The 24,141-nt window shown below is 41.5% G+C and overlaps 1 protein-coding gene across 7 annotated transcripts in view; it reads right to left on the bottom strand.

The window, feature by feature from the left end:
• Positions 1–1,096: 1,096 nt before the first annotated feature.
• Adcy10 (adenylate cyclase 10) overlaps positions 1,097–24,141 on the bottom strand; it is a 70,559-nt gene continuing 47,514 nt past the window's right edge. For 5 of the 7 annotated variants that reach the window (XM_090340516.1, XM_090340517.1, XM_090340518.1 and 2 more), the window contains 15 exons: positions 23,954–24,082; positions 20,219–20,497; positions 19,792–20,082; positions 16,420–16,489; positions 15,696–15,927; positions 14,801–14,908; positions 13,923–14,098; positions 11,939–12,095; positions 9,203–9,407; positions 9,030–9,126; positions 8,358–8,473; positions 7,345–7,462; positions 5,659–5,854; positions 2,530–2,718; positions 1,097–1,744 (listed from right to left, as the gene is read on the bottom strand). In XM_090340516.1, coding sequence (XP_090196642.1) covers positions 1,583–1,744; positions 2,530–2,718; positions 5,659–5,854; positions 7,345–7,462; positions 8,358–8,473; positions 9,030–9,126; positions 9,203–9,407; positions 11,939–12,095; positions 13,923–14,098; positions 14,801–14,908; positions 15,696–15,927; positions 16,420–16,489; positions 19,792–20,082; positions 20,219–20,497; positions 23,954–24,082 — 2,525 coding nt within the window. In that variant the 3' untranslated portion in view covers positions 1,097–1,582. Of the gene's footprint in view, positions 1,745–2,529; positions 2,719–5,658; positions 5,855–6,848; positions 6,926–7,344; positions 7,463–8,357; positions 8,474–9,029; positions 9,127–9,202; positions 9,408–11,938; positions 12,096–13,922; positions 14,099–14,800; positions 14,909–15,695; positions 15,928–16,419; positions 16,490–19,791; positions 20,083–20,218; positions 20,498–23,953; positions 24,083–24,141 lie in introns of those variants that run through there. The other 2 variants (XM_090340519.1, XM_090340520.1) reach the window with 2 other exon arrangements.

Genomic DNA, 24,141 nt, shown 5'->3' with positions numbered 1-24,141 from the left:
CTCCTGATGAGCACCTGCCCTGTCCCTTTCTATCTTCTCCAATCCTGCCCAGGCTTTGCTTTGGCTTGGTCATAAGTCAATATATGTGAAAATGATATTTGCAGTCCTTGAGGGTGAGTGTTTGACAGATGGCTAATATCCCTGGCTCCGTTCTTCCTGGAGAACTTCACCTGGTAGATGCTAGTAATGTACATAGATGTCCTTCTAGGTTCCCCTTACTCTGGAAGCAGGGACCAAGGCTGGCACTGGGATGTGTGTGTGTGTGTGTGTGTGTGTGTGTGTGTGTGTGTGTGTGTGTGTGTGTGTGTGTGTGTGGTGCAGCTAATGCACAGTAAGCGTCAAGTGCTGGATTCTGTCCATATTAAATATCTCTTTTCTACTGGGCAAGCATGGCTCATGCTTGTCTTGTGGGTACACCCACTCTTGGATGCCCAATAACTCACCCAACACTTGCCCACCACTACTCCTAGTTAGAAAGCTCTGAGTGAGGAGTGACCTTCACTTTGCACAAAGAAAAGCTTCCCATCATTTATCCTCTGGTTCAGTGCTCTAAAGAGGTCATTGGAGAAGGTTGCACCCAGCCCTTTTGGCTTTCTGATTTTGCTGATTGGAGATAAGAGTCACTTAGATTAATCTGCCCCTGCTGGCTTCTAATCTCAGTCCTCAGATCTCAGTCTTCTGAGTAGCTAGGATTACAGGCATGAGCCACCAGCACCTAGTATGAGCTGAATTTTCTGATTTCATAGCCAATTGCCCTTCCCAGCATGCCAGGCTGCCAAGCCTCTGGTAGCTAACCACCTGGTCCTGTATAGCTTTGTTCTACTTCCTCTATAGAACTCAGATTGTCAGGAGGAAACACCACTTAACCACTGAGACATAAAGATGAATTCTATTGTGTCTTAACTATTAAATAGATTTTAAACATGTAAAAGATACTCAGAAGGGCTAGGGATGTAGCCCAGTGGCAGAGTGTTTATGCTAGAATATACAATGCCCTGTGTTTGAGCCCCAGTACCAAATAAATAGATAAATAAATATCACACCAAAAGTATTAATGTTTCAATTAAAATTTTATTTCCAAAGATATTTGATGTTCATAGTTAAAGGGGCTACCACCACACAAGCATCCTGGCTTCAAAAAGCCATACACAGCATAAATACCTGTTTTCTAATCTTGCCCTTAAAGATGAGGAACAAACGTTTGTGATTTGCAATATTATGCTGCCTCCAGACAACTTAACAAGTAGACATTTAAAAATAAACATTTTAATAATTAGGAACATGTCTGTCATATACAAGATATCATACCACCTTGATATTACCATGTTCTCATATGATTCAGTTTCTCATGGGCTCAACAACACAGGGTCAAGCAACATCCAATGAAGATAAAGGCAACTTGTGTAAATTTAGAGAATGTGAAGAGTGAGGTCTAGCCATTTTTGACTCTCTAGAAAGAAGAATCCAGCATACTTGGTCCTATATTTGATACAGAAAAACCCGTGAATCCTGGAGAGAGAGCCCGAGGCTAAATGGTGAAGGAGTGGTTCTTACCAGGCTTTAAGTTTTCTCTCATGAAATGTTAGAAAGGATTGTCCAGGATGTTAACTCTCATCAGAAATTTGTTCCTTTGAACTTCCTGGATGCTTATCTTGCCTGATGCAATGTTGTCCCAGGTTGGGAGATTCAAGACGGTGTGCAGCCATTGGTCTGATGTTAAATCAGAACTTGAGTACCACCATTCCTTGAGAGGGTGACAGGGAACAAATGTTGGTCAGCACTCTTGTTTTTGTTTTTTTTGCCAGTCCTGGGTTGAGCTCAGGGCCTGAGCACTGTCCTTGGACTTTCTCAAGGCTAGAGCTCTACCACTTGAGCCTCAGCACCACTTCTGGCTTTTTTCTATATGTGGAACCAGGGAATCAAACCTGGGTCTTCATGCATGCTAGGCAAGCACTTTAACCACTAGGCCAAACTCCCGGCCCTGGTCAGCACTCTTTGACCTGGGTCAGTGAGACGGGCCCAATTCTAGAAATATGAAAAAGAAAAATAGTCCTTGAGCTTTCAATTCACCACCAAAAAGCTGGAAGTGGAGCTGAGGTTCAAGTGATAGAGCAACAGCGTTGAGCAAAAAAGCTAAGGGACAATGCATCTGACTTCCAGCCCTAGTATGGGCACCCACACGAGCACACGTGCACACACACACACAAATGACTCTGTCATGGGGGATGGAATTAGTTCCTTCCAAAGGGCTTATGGACTGTATTTCCCTCTTCTATCTTTTGCCAGGTAAGAGGTACCTGGCCTTCTTCATTGCATATTCAATCTCCAGTACCTCGAAAACTGTGAACAGACTTTCTATTATATGTAAATTTCCCAATATAATTGTACTTTGTGATAGCTGTCCAAATGGATTAAGAAGAGTGACCATCCAGGCCTGGGTCAACCTAACTGGAAAGTAGCCTTCTGCCTTCTGGGCCTTTCTTAGAAGGGTGAGTAGCTCATGGCAGCCTAACAGCTGATGGGACACACCTTGCTCATGGTCAGCCAGCATTTCTCGAGCATATTACCCTGCGTTTCACAGAGCTGCAAGGCTGTGTTCAGGAAGAGGTCACAGTTTTCCCCATCTCCCATTAATATGCAGACATAGGCCATCAGGTGGTAGAGTCTTGGGTAGAAAACAGGGCCAGTGGTGTTTTGAGCCACAAGATGCTCTAAATTCTAGAGAGAGAGAGAGAGAGAGAGAGAGAGAGAGAGAGAGAGAGAGAGAGAGAGAGAGAGAGAGAGAGAGAGAGAGAGAGAGAGAGAGAGAGATTAGGATTTAAAAAGTCATTGACTAGTAAAGGGTCTTTAAGTACTTTCCTGCTGGGACTAGTTTTGAATTTTAATCCTGAGAGCTCAGCCTCCTGAGTAGCTAGGATTAAAAGCAGGATCCAGCAAGGCCCAGCTATAAGCCTGTCTTTTAGGGATGAGATCTGAGAACCAAGGTTCAAAGCCAATCTAAGAAGATAAATCCAAGGGACTCTTAACTCCAATTAATTATTAAAAAGCTAGAACTGGAGGCATGGCTCAAGTGAGAAAAAAAGACAAGAGAGAGAGGTGAGGCTATAAATTTAAGCTGCAGTATTGGCACAAAATTATATATATATATATATATATATATTTTTTTTTTTTTTTTTGCCAGTCCTGGGCTTGAGCTCAGGGCCTGAGCACTGTCCTTGGACTTTCTCAAGGCTAGAGCTCTACCACTTGAGCCTCAGCACCACTTCTGGCTTTTTTTTCTATATGTGGTACCGAGGAATCGAACCCGGGTCTTCATGCATGCTAGGCAAGCACTTTCACCACTAGGCCAAACTCCTGGCCCCACAAAATTATATTTTTGTCAATTTTATATAACCCAAAAATCTTCATGTTCTAAATGAGAGCCTGTAGAATATTTTAGGAATCTGAGATACTTATCAGAGAACATACCATTAAGTAGCAGGTGACAATGAACTCATGGCCTTAGGGACAAAGATTTTGCTAGCCAAGGTAAACTACAGGCCAAATCCTTGAAACTGTAAGAGTAGAGGGTAGTTATGAGTGAACTCCACCTTCAAAAAGCCAAGATTTTCTCTTCATCTAAAGCAGGAATGAAAAAGAACTGCCACTTGATAAAATGTTCAGAGAATCAAGTGAGCTACTATTTCACTGATGCCAAGATGTATTAGATTTTGTTTTCACCATTTAACATTTCTTAGAGGGACGAGTGCCTTAAAGTAGTCAGCATCTGGATCTGATAAAAGCTTGGAAGAACTGGGAAGCAAATTCTTCCCAAGTTAGTCTAGATCAGAACGTAACTTGGCAGATACCCCAATTTGAACCTTGGAAGACCCAAGGTTGAAAACCCCAGAGACATCTGACCTGTCAAACAGTAAAACAGGAAGTGGGAATTGTTGCTTTTCTTTGGTACTAGGAATTAAATCTAGAGTCCTGAGTGTGTGAACTATGTGCCCAAATCCTGCCGGGGCCAGCCGGCAGCAAACCAGGGTTCGCAGATTGGGGTTCCTGAAATAGGGGGCAAGGACTAGGAAGAAATAGAAGAGAGACAGACACACCAGGTCCGGGATGTCCGCAGTCCAGGTAAAGACTGCCGTGTTTATTTTCCACTCCAGCTTCTTCCCTTCTTGAGACCCAGGGAACTTCCAGGTGTTACATTCATATGGTAAATCTCAGGTCATTTAAACAGAATAAGGCCAGAAAACAATAAGACAATAAAGCCATTGTCTGATGCAAATCAAGGTACAGTTTGATTCCACTCTGGCTCCCAACAAAATCCTGAGTGTGGTTTTAAACTGTTAAATTAGTGGTAATCTGTGACAAACATATCTGGGCTCACCTTGAGGTTTCCTTCATTCTCCTTGGCTTGTACAACTGTAGACCAAGTCTAATTCTCTCACTATTACATAATCATTTAGTGCTCAGGATATTATCTGTTAAATAGCTACCATTGTTATGTGCAAATATTTATCTACTAGGCTTCTGATCTCAGAAATTTAACTTACTATTGTATATGTAAAGTAAGATACTATGCTTTCTTTTAAATAATGGTATACAAAACAATTGAACAATAAGAAATTATTTAATATACATTCAACAGCAATTTACAAGAAACGATGCACACATTCACAGAAAAGAACTTGAGATGTGAGTAGTCTATCTCTGAATAGTGAAATTACATGCAGTTTGTATTTTATTTTATTTTATTTTTTGTTCGTTGTGGGGCTTGAACCTGGGTGCTGCCTCTGAGCTTTTTCACTCAAGGCTAGCATTCTACTACTTTGAGTCACAGTGCCTCTTCTACCACTTTGAGTCACAGGCCCGGGTTTGATTCCTCAGTACTACCACATACATAGAACAAAGCCAGGAGTGGTGCTGAGTCTCAAGTGGTAGAGCTCTAACCCTCGAAAAAGCCCAAGGACAGTGCTCAGGCCCTGAGCTCAAGCCCAGGACTGGCAAAAAAAAAAAAAAACAAACCACCCAACAACTTCTATTACAAATCTGGGTTCCAGTGGGTCACACCTGTAATCCAGCTACTCAGGAGGCTGAGATATGAAGATTACAGTTGAAGGCTAGTCCAGGCAAAAAAGTCCATGACACTCTTACCTCCAATAAACTACTCAGAAAAAGCTGGAAGTAGTGCTGTGGCTCAAGTGGTCATGCTAGCTGTGACCACAGACAAGCTGGGGGACAGAGGGTAGGGCCTGGGTTCAAGCCCCAGGACTGGCCGAAACAAACAAGCAAAAAAAGCTATTACAAACATGTAGAAATGCTTTCATCCAAAGGAAACAGTCTAGGAGGTTAATAGAAATCCATTAGAGATACTGGGTATGGTGGTGCATACCTGTAATCCCAGCACTTGGGGAGGTGGAAGGACAAGAATTGAGAGTTCAAATCTAGTGTGCAACCTCAAAAACCAGTAGAAGGAGAAGAAGAGCAAAGAGGGGAAAAGGATGCAAGGAGGGGGACAAGGAGAAGAAAGGGATAGAGGAGGAGACAAAAAAGGTAAAAGAGGAGGAGGAGGAAGAGGGAGAGGAGGAGGGGAAGGAGAAAAAGAAAGATGGAAATCCACTCAGGCTGGAATTTATTCTGGAAAACTAGAAAGAAGAAACCAAGCCTTACCTTAAGCAACTCAACCCCACTGTCCTGGGCATTCTCAGACCGCTCTTCAATTTGCTTCTGAAGGTGAAGAACTTGCCCCTCCAAGTATCTAATGATTCCTTCATAATAAAGAACTGTTGGGGTTCTTCTTTGCACTAGAGTTTTGGCTTTATTGAAAAATTTGTAAAAGTTCTCCCAATCCTGAAGTCTGGCATACCTGCACCATCACAAAGGAGAGAGAAAAAAAATCAGCATTTACATATAACCTATGTATATCCTTCTGGGTATGTAAGTTATCTTTAGATCACTTTTGATAATACAATGCACACCCTATATTGAGGGAATAACGAGAAGAAAAAAAATCTATTCGTAATGAGTACATTCATAATCTACATCGTCCACTCCAGATAGTTTCTCTCTAGGTTTGGTAAAAATCTACAGTTATAACTCTGAAGCAGGTTAGCTATAGGGAAAGAATGATGAAACCAAACATCCCAGTTAGTCCTAAGACACACCCCAAGTCCTGTCTCCTCCCCAGCACTTCTCATGGCCACTTCTCTTTAGGGGTAATTAGTAGTCAGTTTTCAGTTAAGGCTTCTTTCTAGGAATGGAAAAACTTCTAGCCAATTCTAACCAAACCGAAGCATCTGCACAGGGGAACCCTCAGCATCCTTAGGCTAACAGTGCAACAAACTCCTGCTTCAGACTTCATGCATGAAGTCTCATATAATTAAAACTATAGGGGCCGGAAGTTTGGCCTAGTGGTTAAAGTGCTTGCCTAGCATGCACGAAGACCCAGGTTCAATTCCTCGGTAACACATACACAGAAAGAAGCTGGAAGTGGTGCTGAAGCTCAAGTGGTAGAGCTCTAGCCTTGATAAAGTCCAAGGACAGTGCTCAAGCCCTGAGCTCATGCCCAGGACTGACAAAAAAAAAAATTAAAACTATAGGATGGCAACTTTGTACATGCACTGATCTCTTCCAAAAATCTTCCACGTCATTCCCATGAATTCCTCCCACACCCTCCAAATCCTAGAAAACTGAAATTTTCTTAACCATGTATTTGTTCTTGAGTCATCTAGCTTGAGCCTGCTGTTTCCCTTAATGGTGTACTTTTTCTATTAAAGTTCTTGCTTTGCCCCTTTCATTCTGTGTCTTCATTCAATTCTTTGTTGATGACACTAAGAATCTGAGATCTTCACCTCCATGACCACCCATCTATAACAAATTCATAGTTTTTCCTCCCTCTTGGGTGGTGGTATCTGGCCTGTAATCTTTTCTTACCATCCTGTATAATGGGAACATAAATATACCGCATCAAATATAACAACTTTTTTCCCCTTGCTGAGGGTGAAGAACTAGGAGATTTTTCAGTAAATATTTCCTAACACCTTTAAGCCATCTCATATTTAGTTTGTGTTTTTTTTCTTTTGCATAAGAAACATCACAGAATTCTTCTTCTTCTTTTTTTTTTTTTGCCAGTCCTGGGCTTGAGCTCAGGGCCTGAGCACTGTCCTTGGACTTTCTCAAGGCTAGAGCTCTACCACTTGAGCCTCAGCACCACTTCCGGCTTTTTTTTCTATATATGTGGTACCAAGGAATCAAACCCGGGTCTTCATGCATGCTAGGCAAGCACTTTAACCACTAGGCCAAACTCCTGGCCCCCACAGAATTCTTCTTATTAAATGATCAATAACATGTGGTTACCAGACAGCTATGCAGGAATAAAGTCCCAGGAGGAGTCCATTTTGGAACTTGAGGATTCTGTTGTCTTCATTTTGGCATATGAATTCTAAACATTCTTCAAATGTCCTATAAATAAAACCTAAACCATAGAAAAACATGACATCATCGCTGGTAAGGGTGGTGGGGGTGCTGATGAGGGGGGAATCATCTTTCTTATCCCATTAAGACAGACAGTAGTCTATGATTACTTTGTGCATCTAGAGGGTTCTATAAACTGTAACAACCACATTACTGCATTGCCCTGTCCTTGCTGAATCTGGGTTATACTGGCGATGGTGATGGTGATGGTTCTATTATGTAATTTCTTTAAGGCACACTCGGTAGGAGTATAATTAAGCCATTTTTTTTGCAGCTCAAAGGCACAGAACCTAAGAATAGCCTGGAACATCTCCATATTCCCACCCATGATTCTCCTTTCAAAAGCACTTATTGGAGGTGTGGCTTGAGAGGTAAAGCATTAGCCTAGCAAATATGAGGCCCTGAATCCAAGATCTGAAAAAATAATCAGGATAGAAATTGCCCTCTGAAGGTCTCTCTGGTCCGATGTGAACACTAAGGACTGCCTACCTTATGTCATTTAAAGCTTGGCAGGAAAGAACTTGTTTTTCATATCATCAACAGCTCTCAAGGTTAGCAATCCAACACTCATTCTAAAGCATGAACTTCCTAAGTATATTCTATAAAAGTTAAGTACTAAGTCTGTGCCAGTGATGATCACATATATGAAGATTGGTCTGACAATGTACTGTCAGCTTACATCAAAGAAGACCTTCCAGATTTAGTCAATCATTTTATGGCTCCCTTATAATCCTGTCACCTACTGGATTGCTCCTGAGTTCAAATCTCCAGGTTCTCTTCATCCATGTCCGATAAGATCATCCAGCCTGAAAACTCACAGTCTTGAAGCCCATTTCTAACAAATCAGCACATGGCCTACAACCTCACTTTCTTCTCAGTTCCAAGGTCACACTTACCAGCATAAAGCAGGATGTCCAAGCAGACAAAATAGAAAAATGCCTTGCTAAAGATGTGCTCTTCTGCAACAGAAAGATCCCACAACCACCCCAGCACCTGGATCAGTTGCTTGTGTCTTTGGAAAGAAAACATGGTAGGATTAAAAACTAATAGAGAGAAAAGGATGAAATTCAGCCCTAGCCCAATCTTGGTTCTGCTCAGAAATTCAGCACCAAATATGACAAAAGAGACATAAAACCTGAAAACCTATCTCTGCTCAAGACTAGACCTAACTCCCCAATTAGTTGGTTTTTCTTTTTCTTTTCTCAAGCTGTTCTATCAGGTTCCCTCCAAATCTGGGTGACCAGGCCTGGGCCTCTAGACCTGGTTGCTGTTCTCTGAGCAAACTCATTTTTCCCTGTACCTCCAGGGATTAGAGGTTTGATTCTCACAATAGGGAAGATTGTCTCTCCTCCTGTCACTGGCCAGAAGAACCAGATGAAAGGTGCAAGGATTTTGTTCAAAACTCCACAGAAAAGTCAAAATTGGTATCCAAAGGTAAAAGATAACAATTACCAGTTATGTCATCTTACTGCAGACTCTGCTTCTTTCTCAACAGTATGACCAAGGTCCACTGAGCCCAGAATAATCATATAGCTTCTTAAATTTGGAAAGTGTTTTAAGATAAATACCTGCTTTTCAGGAAGAGAGATTTACTAAGTCTGCAGAGGACTATATAGTGTTTGTTGGGGTTCCGGAGCAGGGCCCACATCTTGTGGGCTCGAGTGCCTAGAAAGACAACAATGTGTATATTAGAGCTAATCACCTGTGTCTTCAAGCCCCTGCTTGCCCAGCCAGCCCTTACCTAACTCAATGGCCAGGTCCAGGTGACCCATTATGAACTTGTTGTAGCCCAGTATATCAGCCACATGTGCCACAATTTCAATACCCTCGCCTTTCAGGGATAGGTTCAAGATATGCTCCATGGCCATGATTTCGTATTTGAACCACATGCCCTGGTAGCCGGTCAGCTGGTGGTACAGTGAATAGTCCAGGAAAGCCTTAATGATCTGAAATGGCAGCAATGGAGGTGAGTAGGGGAAATGTTGAGGTAGAACCCAAACCAGAAAGCACAAAGAAATCACCCAGTTCCTGTCAATAAACATGTGCATGAAGTTTGGTCATTAGACCATACAGAAATCAAATTGGATTTCTATCAACCCACCTTTGTTATCCTGGTCAACCTGGGCCATCTGGAAAAATGACCTCCTTTTGCCTGCCATTCTTAAATAAAATAACACTTTAATCTATATACAAAACCAAACAATCACCTATTCTTTTGCTTAGAGAAATAGGTTTTTTCAATTTTCATTTTTGTTTTGCCAGTCTTAGGGGTTGAGCTCAAGGCCTAGGCACTGTCCTTGGGCTTTCTAGAGGCCAGTGCCCTACCACTTGAGCCTATGCATCACTTTTGGCTTGTTCTGTGCATGTGGTACCGAGGAATCCAACCCAGGGCTTCATGCATGTTAGGCAGGCACTCTACTATTAGGCCATGCTCCCGGCCCGAAAAATTGTGTGTGTGTGTGTGTGTGTTTGTGTGTGTGTGTGTGTCGTGGGGCTTGGGCGCTGTCCCTAAACTCTTCATCTCAAAGATACCCCCTAACTCTGGGCCTGGGCATTGTCCCTGAGCGCACCAGCTCAAGGTTACCACCCTACCCCTTGAGTCACAGCGCCACTTCCCGTTTTCTAGTGGTTAATTGGAAATAAGAGTCTCGTGGTCTTCAGTGCCCAGGCTGGCTTTGAACCATGGTCCTCAGATCTCAGCCTCCTGAGTAACTAGAATTATAGGCATGAGCCACCGTACCTGGTGAAATAGGTTTTTAACATTTTTTTAAAGATTTAAAGAAACAATTTCTTTTGTTAGTTCACTATTGTTAAATCTATGATCATGCTTGAAGCATTAAAAGATGAAGACCAGCAAAAAGTTCTGAAAATTTGTGACACTTTGACTCAAATACATTTTTTTTTGTAGGTCATGGGGTTTAAATTCTGAGCTGAGCGCTGTCCCTGAGCTCTTCAACTCAAGGCTACCACCGCCCTACCACTTGAGCCACAGAGCCACTTCCCATTTTCTATTGGCTAATTGTATATGAGAGTCTCATGTTCTTTAGTGCCTGGGATGGCTTAGAACTGTGATCCTCAATTCTCAGCCTCCTGAGTAGCTAGGATTGTAGGCATGAGCCTCTGTGCCTGGCTCAAATACTTTCAGACAATTTACAATATTAATATGTTTCCCTCCAAATAATTTTACATGTTAATACATATCTACCACAAAAAAGATTTTATTAACACTGCTTTTTATATCATATTTCAAATGTCATGTTTAATAAACAAGTATTCAAGAAGATAATCTTTATATGCAATCACTGGCATATAGATTTTAGAACATAATTAAAATTAAGCTGAGGGTTTCTATGTCATAGATCCATATTAATCTACAAAATATAACATTATATCTATAGAATATATATCTCATCATAGATTTTTATGTTTGTGTGGTTATGTTTATATCTCCAAGACCATGTCCATAACTTTGGGTAACCGAATATTGAGTCATCACTCTTGTACTGTTTAGATCTAATATCCACATGTCAAGGAGACCATGTGCCTTTTGTTCCTTTTGTCTTGACTTATCTCACTCAACATGATTCGCTCTAGTTTCATCTGTTTCTCAGGGAATGCCATTATTCTATCTTGTCTGTTGGCTATGTAGAATTCCATTATATATATGTACCACATTTTTTGTATCCATCTGTAGTATGAGGGTTTTTTTTTTTTTCCCAGTCCTGGGTTTGAGCTCAGGGCCCGAGCACTGTCCTTGGACTTTCTCAAGGCTAGAGCTCTACCACTTGAGTCTCAGCACCACTTCCAGCTTTTTTCTATGTATGTGGTACTGAGGAACCAAACCTGGGTCTTTGTGTATCCTAGACAAGCACTCTACCACTAGGCCAAATTCCCGGCCCAGGAATTTTTTTTAATGAAAATATTTATTATGTCAATATGGAATGTGTCTACTTCTATTTTAAAATATTTTAAATGATCAAGTTTGAGTTCTATGATAACAATATCAGATAAGACTCATGTAGTTATAAAGCCAACTTGGAAACTTCAGTATTTCCAAACTGGTGTCAGTATTGGGACTTGGATACAGGGCCTGAGTTCTGTTCCATAACTTTTCATTCAAGGTTGGTGCTCTACCAAATGAGCCATGGTCCACTTCTAGGTTTTTGGTTAATTGGAGGTAAGAGTCTCATGTGCTTTCCTGCCTTGGGTTTGCTTCAAATTGCAGTCCTCAGATCTCAGCCTCCAGAACAGCTAGGATTACATGCTCATGAGTTCCCAGTGCCTGGCAAAAGTTCAGTAATTTTTCAGAATGGGAAGTGATTTGGGGTCCAAACTGTTTTAAGAGCTGCTGGCAAAACCCACCCTTGCCAGAGTTTTCTTTCATCCTTATGATTTTCAATTCCAGTTGACTTTTGCTAGAATTTTCTCTCCAAATGAGATTCCTAAATTCTAGTAGCAGCTACAGAGAATGCCGTACCTGATAATCATTTTGAGTTTCCAGTGCTGTGTTCACTTGCATCAGAGCTGCCAGGTTGCCATAATACTGGTGGTGAAAAAAGTAATTTAAGCTATAGATCTGCCATAGCAGGGAGAGGCAAGTGGTTTGCTGGTAAAGCTGTGCCAACTTCTTCTTCCTATTGATTAAGTAACACAAATGGAACACAGAGAGGTTACGATAACACACATGTTTAGGGAGCACAGGCAGGCGGTGTCTCAGGGTGGATGTAGAAGTGGAACCTGACTTAAATCTACACCCCTGTTAGTGGCAAGCATGTTTGATTTTATGAAGCACATTTTCTCCATTTTTCAGTGAGGACCAAAATGTCTACTTCAGGATAATTATGGTAGATAAAGCATCTGTTCCATGTCATGTAATTGCTAATTAAATAAAGCTATTGAAAAGGCACATTGAGCCTTATGAGAACCCTATAGGAATGGAAAGAATAACTAACCTCATTATACACACCCAGAAAGTGACACACAGGCCAGACTCAGGCCTGGCTAAGAAAGCCAGCCCAGGTAGGAAAATCTGTGAGACTTTAACTACTCAAAAAAAAAAAAAATGCCCAGAAGTGGATCTGCGCTCAAATGGTAAACACTAGTCCTGAGCAAAAAAGGTCAGAAACAGTGTCCAGGCTCTGTGGTCAAGCCCCAGACCAGCCACGAAAACAAAAAAATGTTAACATTCTTATGGGTGAAGAAATTAACTCAAAGTCACACAGCTAGAATGTGGGGGTACAGGTCTCAGCCCTCTTCACCTCCAATCCCGTGTGTTATTTCCTTCATTTCACAGTGTCACTGGGAGCTAGGTCTTCACTTAATAAAGGGCATTATTGTATCTATTATTATATAAAGGGAAGTGTTGAACTCAGGGCCTTGTATTGCTATGTGGGCACTCTGTCACTTGAGCCATGCCCCTAGTCCTGTTTGTTTTGATCATTTTTGAGATAAGGTCCTGGTTTTCTTTCCCCCCCTGGACCAACCAACACCACAATCCCATTTATTCTTCCCTTTGTAACTAGGAAGACGGATGTGCACCATCATGCTCAGCTTTTGTTTGTTTTGGGGGAGAGATCTCACGCACCACCATGCCCAACTAGAAATGAGCATTTTTAACCATTTTACTCCCAGAGAAGGGGCAAAAGGGCTATAGTAATTTACTCAAGGGAATAGATGCTAGCAACCTTAGGCAGAAGCAATAGAAATAATGTGACTTATCTCTCCCAAAAGAAAGAGAGGTTATCAGCTCTCCAGACTTCCAACAAGGAAGCATCTCCGTAGATATGAAATATTAGGTGGAACATATTAGATCGGTGGGATATTTTAAAACCTTCTCATAAAAATAGACATGGAAACAAGGGAGCATGATGAAATCGCTATGTGCACTTAACGCCTGGCTTCAGCAACAATCAACAGTCTCATTTCATCAACCTTTCTGCACGCGCTTCACCTCCCAAACCATCATTGATTTTTGGATTGCTTCACTGGTAAATGTACATGTCCAGTTTGGGTCAATGGATGTCCCCATGTAATACCCATCCTTATCAAGATATGTTTTGTTTGCTTGTTTACAGCAGAGGTTCTGCTCATTTTTGGGGGGCTGGGACAATCCCCAACATTTTAGTACCGAATGAAAGAGGACTGGCGATTGAGGCTCGAGTGCTGGCTTGTGTTTGAAAGGTAGATAAGTGAGGGTTTGGAGGTTAAAGGAATAGAAGGAGCCCTAGGGCTCACTTTATAAAGGAACCCTGATACTGTGGTCATCGGTAATCCCTTTGACAATCACTGCCTGTGAAAGGTAGCCCTGGCCTGGGAGTCTCTCTGACAGTTGCCTCCTCTCTCTCCAAGGGATCAGACTAAGCAGGAATCTTTATGCTTTGAAGGATGGTTTGCCTCATGTGGAGGACTGTGTCTTTAGGGAATGGGATGAAACACTCAGTTCTCGCCAGCTTCTTCCTTACTCTGGAGGTGGGCCTTCTTGGCCCTGCTGATTCAAGAAATAAAAATGCCTGTTCTTCTCAACATGGCTTTGGAGAACCAGGGAGATAAAGTTGTAAGGGAAGATTCGGTTGAGGAGCTTCAGAGCCTTCCTCAGCATTTTCTTGGCGAGCACCATGTGGCCCATGTTAAAACAGACCTATGGAGAGAGAGGAAGAGAGGAAAAGCAATGAGTCTGGACATGATGCATTCCAGCAGAAAAACATTGTGGGATATTCCAGAAACAAAATTCTCCCTGGTCCAAATGTTTATGGATGTATACATGAAGGAAGGCTGGGAATGAAGGATGGCATCCTATTTCAGTATCAAAATCTATTTCTAAGAAAAAGTTTATGCACGTATGTCCGTTTGTCCCGATTGTTACAAAATATGTTTCTTTTTTTCTTCTTTTTTTTTTGGGGGGGGGGCGCGGTTTCTAGGACTTGAACTCAGGTCCTCACACTCTCGGCTTATTTTCTGGTGGCTGGTGCTCATTAATTGAGTCACACCTCCAGTCTGCCTTTTTTGTTGGTAATTTGGAGATGAAGTCTGACAGATATTTTTATCCAGGCTGATTTCAAACTAGGATCCTCAGGATCTCATCCTCCTGAGTAGCTAGGATTACAGGTGTCAGCTACTGGTGTCTGTCTAGGTACAAAATACACAGATGTGCACTGAAACAGGAAAGGTCCCCTTCTTGGTAAGTGATAGGAAGAAGGCTGTGTGTTTAGGGACTTGAGGTTATAGAGTCCTGGACAAGAATCTGTGGTGGGGACAAAGTGACAATATGGAAGGTATAACTTCTTTTATGAAAAGGCCCAAGGAAAGCTGCTGATTAATTTATGCTTTAGTAGTTTCTCACCTGACCTTTGAGGGTATGAAAGGTGGCAGACTCAAAAGTCTGACTCCAAGATTTTTCCTTCTTGAGAATTTTCAGAAGCCTTTCTCCTTCATTCAAATACAAATATGCCTGCAAGGAGCATGGAGAGGGGATGAATCTATGAATCCCACCTTCCCACTTGCTATCACATGAGTTGTGCTTCCCTTGAAGTTCCTCCGAGAGCAACTTCCTGCTGTAAGAAATCCAATCCCAACCTCTCTATTTCCAATAAAGAATACACTGCCGCTGATGGCATCTCCACATGCATGAGAAGCATGTTTTCACTTTTGGGATGAGTTAGGGCCATCCCCAGACCTCCCTTCCTTATATATTTTCCTTGCCATCTTTGGGAGGCAGAAGAGGAAAGTAAGGCCCCGAACACTCTCATCATTTCCACCTCAACCTCATATGGCATCATGAGACTGATGATTCTTAGAATATACGAACATCAAGAAAAGATCAGACTTGAAGAGTAAGGTAAGTCAGTATCTCCAAGTCTCCAAGTCATGGAGAATGTGGAAGAGGCAAGGGGAGAGAAGCCTGTTGAGTTCTAGTCCAGTCACATTTCCTGTGATGAGAAAGGAAGTGCAAATGCATGGCACACCATCACACCTAGTGGCCCTCTGGCTTCAAAGTCTTCTAGATTATTCACAGCTCCTTAGGGTATAAAACGGGCGCTGCACAGGTTTTAAAAAAGGAACCAAGGGCGGAAAGTGTTGTTTAGTTACCCAACATGGAGTCACGTTAAAAAGAAACAAAAAAGAACGATGCTGTCAGAATCAGCAAGGAGCAAGGACATTTCCACGTGCATGCCCTGCTGGCTGTGCAGTCTCTAAGTTGTCTAAGGGAGGTGTAGGTCTGAGTAGAAACTGCTTACCCTATAGTTATCACCTAGGATGAGATAAGCAGATGCAATTTCCAGGAAGTAATATAAGGCTTTGTTGTTTTCTTCCAAAGCTACAAAGTGATGGGCCAGAGGTAAGGTGACCATTTGAAGGATCTCCTCACACTGGCAAGATTCCAGAGGGATGATATCTTCCTGCGATGTCCTCATTCTTGTTATGATAAGGTCAAAAAAACTCAAAATCTTTTCCTTTATTTCTTGAGGACTGTTCAAAGGCAGAAATAAAAAGACCAATAAACAATACATATGTAGTATACATTTCAATATTAAAAATGTCATTAAAAACTAATAAGGGGGTCAGGAGTTTAGCCTAGTGGTAGAGTGCTTGCCTAGCATGCACAAAGACCCGAATTTGATTCCTCAGTACCAAATACATAGAAAAAAGCTGGAAATGTGTGCTGAGGCTCAAGTGGTAGAGTGCTAGCCATGAGAAAGTTCAAAGACAGTGCTCAGGCCCTGAGCTCAAGCCCAGGACTGGCAAAAAAACAAAAACAACAACAACAAAAACCCCCCCCAAAAACCACCTAATAAGAACATAATAAACTGAATGTAAATACTCCTGACCAACCTCTTCATGCAATATCCCTTGACATATTCCCATTGTATCTGAGACCCAAGTGGTTCACCAGATAAATGATTCTAATAGTGAATGAAAATTATTTATGCACCAGCTTTTGAACAATATACATACTCTTACCTGAGGTCTTCAGAAAGAAATTCAGATATCTTAGGCATCTCTGCTTTAGAAAAGATAATCTCTTGTTTCTCTAGAAAATAAGCAAATAAGTTAAGTAGGTCATTGAAACAGCTTGGGCCTTTTAAAGACAGTCTCATTGTGTAGCTCAGACTGGCCACAAATTCACCTGCCTTTGCTTCCCAGGTGCTGGAATTAATTATATGATCCACTGTGGTTGAGTCACAGTAAGAGTTGAAAACCATAATTCAGATCCCTGGGATAGAAACTGTTAGTTTCCTATCTCAATTCGCATTGTTCCTTGTCTTTTTACTAACTAAGCTCAATTTTTACTTCATATAGCTACATTTCCCAGCCTCCTTTGCAGTTGAGTGTGGTCATGTGACTAAGAGCTGGTCAAAGTAATGTAAAGAAATTCTAGATTCCTATTATTTTCTGCCAATAGTAATTCTAATGAATAACTCCCTAATGTGTTATACAATTCAATTAGAATGAAATTTAACCTATTTGTGAAGACTTACAAGGCTCTGTGATTTTATTTGTTGATCTTTTAAAATATTATTTATTGGTATCAAGACAAATTTATGAAAGTAAATATATGTCTATGATTTTCACACTGCACTCCCAGTAGCTAGGTTCTCAGTGAATATTCACTATCTAAATGCTACATAAATGCCTGCTTGTTTGAAAGAAATAAATGAATAAAAACAATATTCACCCTTCAACACATCTACATATACATAAATATCTATATCTATCTATATGCAATTATGATAGAAGGTGGGTTTTAGCTCTGTGATAGAGTGCTTGCCTAACATAAGGAAGGTCCTGGGTTCAATCCCCAGAACTGCAAATATATGTATGGTAAAATAAGATGCAGAGAAAAAACAATAGTGGCTAAGCAAAGCAAATAAAGTTAAGGTGTACAAGACATGTTCTTTGCCATTATGTGATTTACGTATTGAAGGAATCATATACAGTTGTCAATTTCCTCTGTTTACAAAGGAGATGTTATATCATTTCCTACTAAAGCAAGATTCATTAAAGTAGAATAAAAGATATAAAATGATCAAAAGTTTTCCAAAGAAAGGAGAAAGGCAAGTAGTCTTTGAAACTACTTTCTTGATTGTAATTTCACATACTTAGAACTACGACTTCAAGTTTAAAACATGAAACTGACATTTTATTTTTATCTTCTGTCTCTTCAGATATGGGACTAATTTTTCTTGGTTCTAGGATTGAACACAGGGCCTTATACACACTAAACGTGCATTTTACCAGTAAACTATATCCAGGCCTCAGGTCCAAGAGTCACATTCTTGTTTTGGAACCATGTGTTGACCATTCCTTCTTTCTGAATATCCTTTCCAAACCATAGGACGAAGTTCCCACTTCTGTATTACATCTATCTACTCAGTGAGGACTCCCCTAAATGCTTTGTACTGTCTGATTTATGCCCAATATACCATCCTTGAATTTCTTCCAGTTATGTCTTTGATCAGTATTATCTAGGGGTAATACTGGATAGACAAAATATCCAGCCAAGACTAAAGTAGGGTACAATACCAAAAGAAAGGTTTCCTAGAAACTCTAGGACAACTAAAATAAGAAAGTGCTTAGAAATATCTTCATAATATATTACTTGGTTCTTTAATGAACATTTATACAGTCTTAAAAATATTTCACTGAATTATCTAATATAATAATGAATATAAATAATAAGAGAGAGAATACAGGCATAATAAGAGTACATCTGACATCCCATCTACTCAGGAGCTGACATGGGAAGATTGCTTGAGCTCAGCAGTTTGGGGTCAACTTGGACAACATGGCAAGACCTTATCCCCCAAATATATATACACACTAGCATAATTAGTACATAAAATAAATAAATAAAATAATGTACCCTGTTGGGGACCAACTGTGGGGTCAGTGACCGTGACTGTGGGGACCAACTGTGGGGTCAGTGACCGTGACTGTGGGGTCAGTGACCTTGGACCAACACAGTTATGTACACAAGCAAGTAGCTCTTATCATGATTTTGGTCTGTGTCAATCACTTCTCTTTTAACCCATTTGGGACTTGATCGCTTCTCATTCAACCTATTTGACACTTGATACTGTTTGTACGAATGTAGCCCTTGGAAGTTCTCTAGTTTAATGAAGTGTATTTAAGGTCAGAACTTGAAATAAACTGGGCTACAGTCTTGGGCTACAGTCTTCTTAAGCTGTGGCTGCTGATTTGGGCTGTAGCCCTCCCGAACCCCATCTGTTTGTCTCTCTTTTATTTTTTCCTAGTCCCTGCCCCCTATTTCAGGAATCCCAATTTGCTGCCGGCTGGCTCTGGCAGTACCCCACACTGTGGAACCTGTTTCTAATCTCTGAGCAAGTAAGCATTATCCAAAAATTTAAGCCTGAATTTTGGGGCGCTCAAAACATGGTGCAGGGATTAGATGGAATAAAGTTTGTCATGGATTCTTTCATGCTAAAATCATTTTTGCTTCTGAAAGCTCACTTTTGTTGTTTATATATTGAACCTAATGCCTGCCTTTGAAGCTGGAGCCAGTGAGAAAAGCATGTGAACTAGAATAAATATATGGCATTTACTATGTGCTTGATATTGTATACCTATTTCTCCTTGGTTTTTAATATCCTTTTAATTTCAGAGCTCTTCACCTGTTGCCCAGCTTTTCCCGGTCAGACTTAGTTATAATCACTAATGCCCTCTGGCAAGGGCACACAGCTCACTAACCCCAGTCCTGCTCACCAGGAAGGAGGCTGTGACTGGTGCTGCTGCTCAATGTCTGACAAGGTCATGGGGCCTTGCATACCTCTAGTCCTCTGATGTTCTCTCAGGTCACATGGCTGCTCTGTGATACTAGTTTATAAATAACTTTGTTACTTCTGCTTCTCAGATGATTTTGAATCCTTGCCTTAAACTCAAGCTCTCTTTCAGGAGCCCTAGTTAATTCTCCCCTGCTTATGGTCTTTTTCCACTGGAACCTGTTTGAATGTAGACCAACAAAGCAATAACTTTTCTCTCCCTTCACCAAGTCAGACACCACTTCCCCTACCACCCTCTTGGATTCCAGCCCTTTGATGTAAGTTAAATGTGGCCACACTCTATTTTGCTATAGTCCCTTGTGCTCAAATTCTCCCTGGAAGTCTCATGGTGAATCTGTCCCTGCTAGACTGAGCTGTGTGGACCTTCCCCTATTTTCCCTTCCTTCTGGATCTGTGCTGGTGAAGTCTCTTTCTCTGTGGCCCAGCCCTCAGGAGACTTGAAGCCCTCAAGATTCAGACTCATGTTTTCTAGATCTTAATGTCCAGAATTCCCACCAGCACTTAGGATTCACTAGGGATGAAGTAAATTTACTTTGATATCCGTGGGACTTAGTCATCTTCTTAATGGTCTCCATATCCAAAGTGTTGAGCCGAATGTCCACCGTGAAGTGGTGAAAGGGAATGAAGTCCCTGCTTCTGCAGTGGTCACATCGGTGGGCATTTTCTTCTAAAAAGCGGGCACATTTCAAATGCATGGCTATCTTCTGATCTTTGAGCCACAGTTCATAGGCTGTTTTCTGCATCATTGGTCTACAAAATCGAATGATGTGACACTCGATCACCTCGCCTTCCATTTCACGGAGCTCTTCCTGCTCGTCACGAGCTGAAGGGAACAGGAAGGGCTTTTTAGTCAGGCTGTGGGTAGCAAATCAGCACCTGCTACCCAGTTCAGACCAACACTTGAAACTAGATGTGGCATCAACTATGGGAAATACTGTTCATTTCCAGAGTCTACTTACCCAACCTATCCCTGGGCTTCAGAGACAAGGAGCGATAATGCACCTCAACTGAGGTCACATTATGTTTCAGAGCTAATCGCAGATCTTTGCTATTCCGGAAACAATAGAAAATGTTTGATTCCACGAGGGTAGCCAAGGCCTTGATCATCATCTTCATATTCCAACAAGGGAGAATCTCAAACAACAACTCTGTAGTGAAGGTAAGGCCGATGATGGCAGCGCATCTCACTAACATTTGGTGGGAAAGGCTCATGCTATCCAGCTGGACCAGAGAGATTTCTGTAGGTAGAGACCCACACAAGAAGGAGCTAGTTATCTGTCTTTATCAGATGCATCCTACAGGTAGACAACTGCCCATGGTAAGTTTCTGATTGTTTAAAAAAAAAAGCCAAAAGAAGTATTTATAAGGAAATGGAAAGACTTGGTAAACCACACCGAGAAACACAAAGGTTGCATGGTTTCTTTTATTTGTGTAGCTAGAATGTACCTATAAATTTATAAGTAAACACACTGGGTCGTGTGAAAGTGGTTACAAATGAATTAACTGAAGTGTAATAGACTGGATGGAGAACCCAAATAGTACTTTTTTTTGGAGGGGGGGGGAGTCATGGGGCTTTAACTTGGCCTGGATGTTGTCCCTGAGCTCTTCATCTCAAGGCTACCACCCCACCCTTGAGCCAAGGCCCACTTCCCATTTTCAAGAAGTTAAGTAGAGATAAGAATCTCAGGGTCCTTTTGTGCCTGGGCTCACTTTGAACCTTGATCCTCAGATCTTAGCCTCCAGAGTAGCTAGAATTCCAGGCATGAACCACCCCAAAAGGCTCAAATAGTATAATCTTTTAGAAAGACTAGTTCAAAGCCCAACCAAATCAACACCAGGAAATGTGTGAGGCAGAGAGAAGAGGGAAAGATAAATGAAGGCGGGAAGGGGAGAGAATAAGAATTCATTGTATATACCACAAAACTAAGAAAAATAAAGAAAGGGATGGGTTGATGGGGTGAGAATGTTAGAGGGGTGATACTGATCAAGATGCATTGTAGGGCCAGGAGGTTAGCCTAACGGTAGAGTGCTTGCCTAGCATGCACAATGACCTGGGTTCAATTCCTCGGTACCACATACATAGAAAAAAGCCGCAAGTAGTGCTGAGGCTCAAGTGGTAGAGTTCTAGCCTTGAGAAAGTCCAGGGACAGTGCTCAGGCCCTGAGCTCAAGCCCAGGACTGGCAACAAACAAACAAAAAAGAGGCATTGTATTCATAAACTGCTTTGTTATAGGTCACCTCCTTTGTACAACTACTTAAAGGTAATTAAAAAAATAAATAAGTAGTTCATAAAGAGCATTTGTACTGGTAGTACAAAAGATGCAGATACTACAATCTAACATGGCAAAAATAAGACTAAATGATTTAGCAGCACGCTGCTAAAGCGTGACAAGGATGTATGAGGAAATGAAAGCTCATGGTAGACCTTGGCAGTCAAGCCTACCAGTCCTGTTCTTTGTAGACTTCCCCTCTATTTTCTTCACTGACTCTTCTTTTCCCAAGAGCCCACCAGTAATAAGGCTCCTTTCTCTATGTACCCCAGAGATTCATTTACTCTCATTGCATATATAATCATCTGTACATCATAAGCAAGTGTTAGAGAGTATTCATAGGTCTAGTCTTTTTTTTTTTTTTTTTTTTTTTTGCCAGTCCTGGGCTTGGGCTCAGGGCCTGAGCACTGTCCCTGGATTTTCTCAAGGCTGGGGCTCTACCACTTGAGCCACAGCATCACTTCTGGCTTTTTGCTACGTATGTGGTACGGAGGAATCGAACGCAGGTCTTCATGCATGCTAGGCAAGCACTCTACACCACTAGACCAAACTCCCGGCCCCTAGTCTTTTGTTTTTTTAAATTAGTGTTAGGACGATGTATAGAGGGGGTACAGTTACATTCATCAGGTAGTGGGTGCATTACTTCTCACACATTGATACCCCTTCTCATGTTTTTGTTCCCCTTTCCCTCCCCCTCATAGGTCCAATCATAACTTCTCATCTAAGCTTGAGAATCATACCTCATGGCTTTCCGCGTGTGTGTGTGTGTGTGTGTGTGTGTGTGTGTGTGTGTGTGTGTGTTTATGATTGTACTAGGGCCTGAACTTAGGGGTTTAGGGGCTTTGAGCTCTTGGCTGTTTTTGTTTGTTTGTTTGCTGGGCAACAAAGATAAGAATCTCATGAATTTCTTCCCAGGCTAATTTCAAACTGAGATCCTCAGATCTTGGCCACCTGGGTAGTTAGAATTATGGGTGTCATCCAGTACCTGGATGATCCTTCTTTCCTCCCTTCCTTCCTTCCTTCCTTCCTTCCTTCCTTCCTTCCTTCCTTCCTTCCTTCCTTCCTTCCTTCTTTCTTTCTTTTCTTTCTTTCTTTCTTTTTTCTTTCTTTCTTTTTTCTTTCTTTCTTTCTTTCTTTCTTTCTTTCTTTCTTTCTTTCTCTTCCTTCCTTTCTTTCTTCTCTTCCTTTCTTTCTCTCTCTCTCTCTCTCTTTCTTTCTCTCTCTCTCTCTCTTTCTTTCTTCCTTCCTTCCTTCCTTCCTTCAGTGGTGCCAAGATAAAACTTAGGGACTTGTCCATGTTGAATAAGCACCACTGAGCTATAGCCCCAGTCCTTTTGCTCACAATAGAAGCTAAACTGCTCTTTCTCTCTTATTTCAGGAGACACAGAAATTGAAATGTTACAGAAATGACATTTGTTTGAAGATTGAGAGACTGAAGCTATCCCTAGGCCATTCTTTAAATCACTTGCCAGGCACAGGTGACTTGTGCCTGTAGTCCTAGCTACTCAAGAGGCTGATATCTGAGGATTATGGTTCAAAACCAGTATGGGCAGGAAAGTCCATGAGACTCTTATCTCCAGTTCACCAGCAAAAACCTCCCCCAGAAGTGGCATTATCGCTCAAAGTGGTAAAGTGCTAGCTTTGAGTAAAAAAGCTCAGGGAGGGGCCAGGAGTTTGGCCTAGTGGTTAAAGTGCTTGCCTAGCATGCATGAAGACCCGGGTTCAATTCGTCGGTACCACAGATAGAAAAAAGCCGGAAGTGGTGCTGAGGCTCAAGTGGTAGAGCTCTAGCCTTGAGAAAGTCCAAGGACAGTGCTCAGGCCCTGAGCTCAAGCCCAGGCTGGCAAAAAAAAAAAAAAAAAAAAAAAAAGCTCAGGGGACAGCACCCAGCTCCCAGGCCCTGAAGCTTCATGAATGACAAAAACAAAACAAACAAAATATCTTAGATTTCCTCTTTCTTTTTTGCCAGTCCTGAGGCTTGAACTCAAGGCCTGGGCACTGTCCTTGAGCTTTTTCAAGGCCACTGCTCTAACACTTGAGCCACAGAACCATTTCTATCTTTTTCTGTATTTGTGGTACTAAGAAATCAAACCCAGGGCTTCATGCATACTAGGCCAGGACTCTGCTGTTAGACCACACTCTCAACCCCTTAGATTTTTTTCTTCATCATTTTATTTCTTTTTAATTGAAAATGAACATTATATTCTTCTATGAGTTGAATAAACATTTGTTTAAGCCAGAATCCAGAAGGTAGCTTCCAGTAGCAGTAGAAAAACCAAACCTACCATGAGCCCTTCCCCAACCTAGGCAATAATAAACAAATAGATAAGGAACCCATGTTATTATTTTCCTCCCTCTTTAGTCATCTCAGAATTGGCAAAAGTAGAACCTACTAGAAATGAATACAAAACAAATTGTCTTCACCTTTTAATGATGATGGGGGTGACAAGTTTCTCAGCCTGACGCCACTTGCGAGGTTGCAGACTTCTTCAACTCCATCATCTTTGCTGATGTGGAATATGTTGAATTCCCCTGTTGGTTTAGTGAGATTCCCTATGGAGTTATTAAGACAGAAGAAAAGTTGAAAGTCATTATCCTGTCTTCAAAACTCT

This window comes from Megascapheus bottae, chromosome 10, assembly GCF_031878675.1.
Source record: "Megascapheus bottae isolate mThoBot1 chromosome 10, mThoBot2.hap1, whole genome shotgun sequence".
NCBI lineage: Eukaryota > Metazoa > Chordata > Mammalia > Rodentia > Geomyidae > Megascapheus > Megascapheus bottae.
Note: the sequence above shows the minus strand (reverse complement) of the source record. Positions and strands in the feature narration are given on the sequence as shown.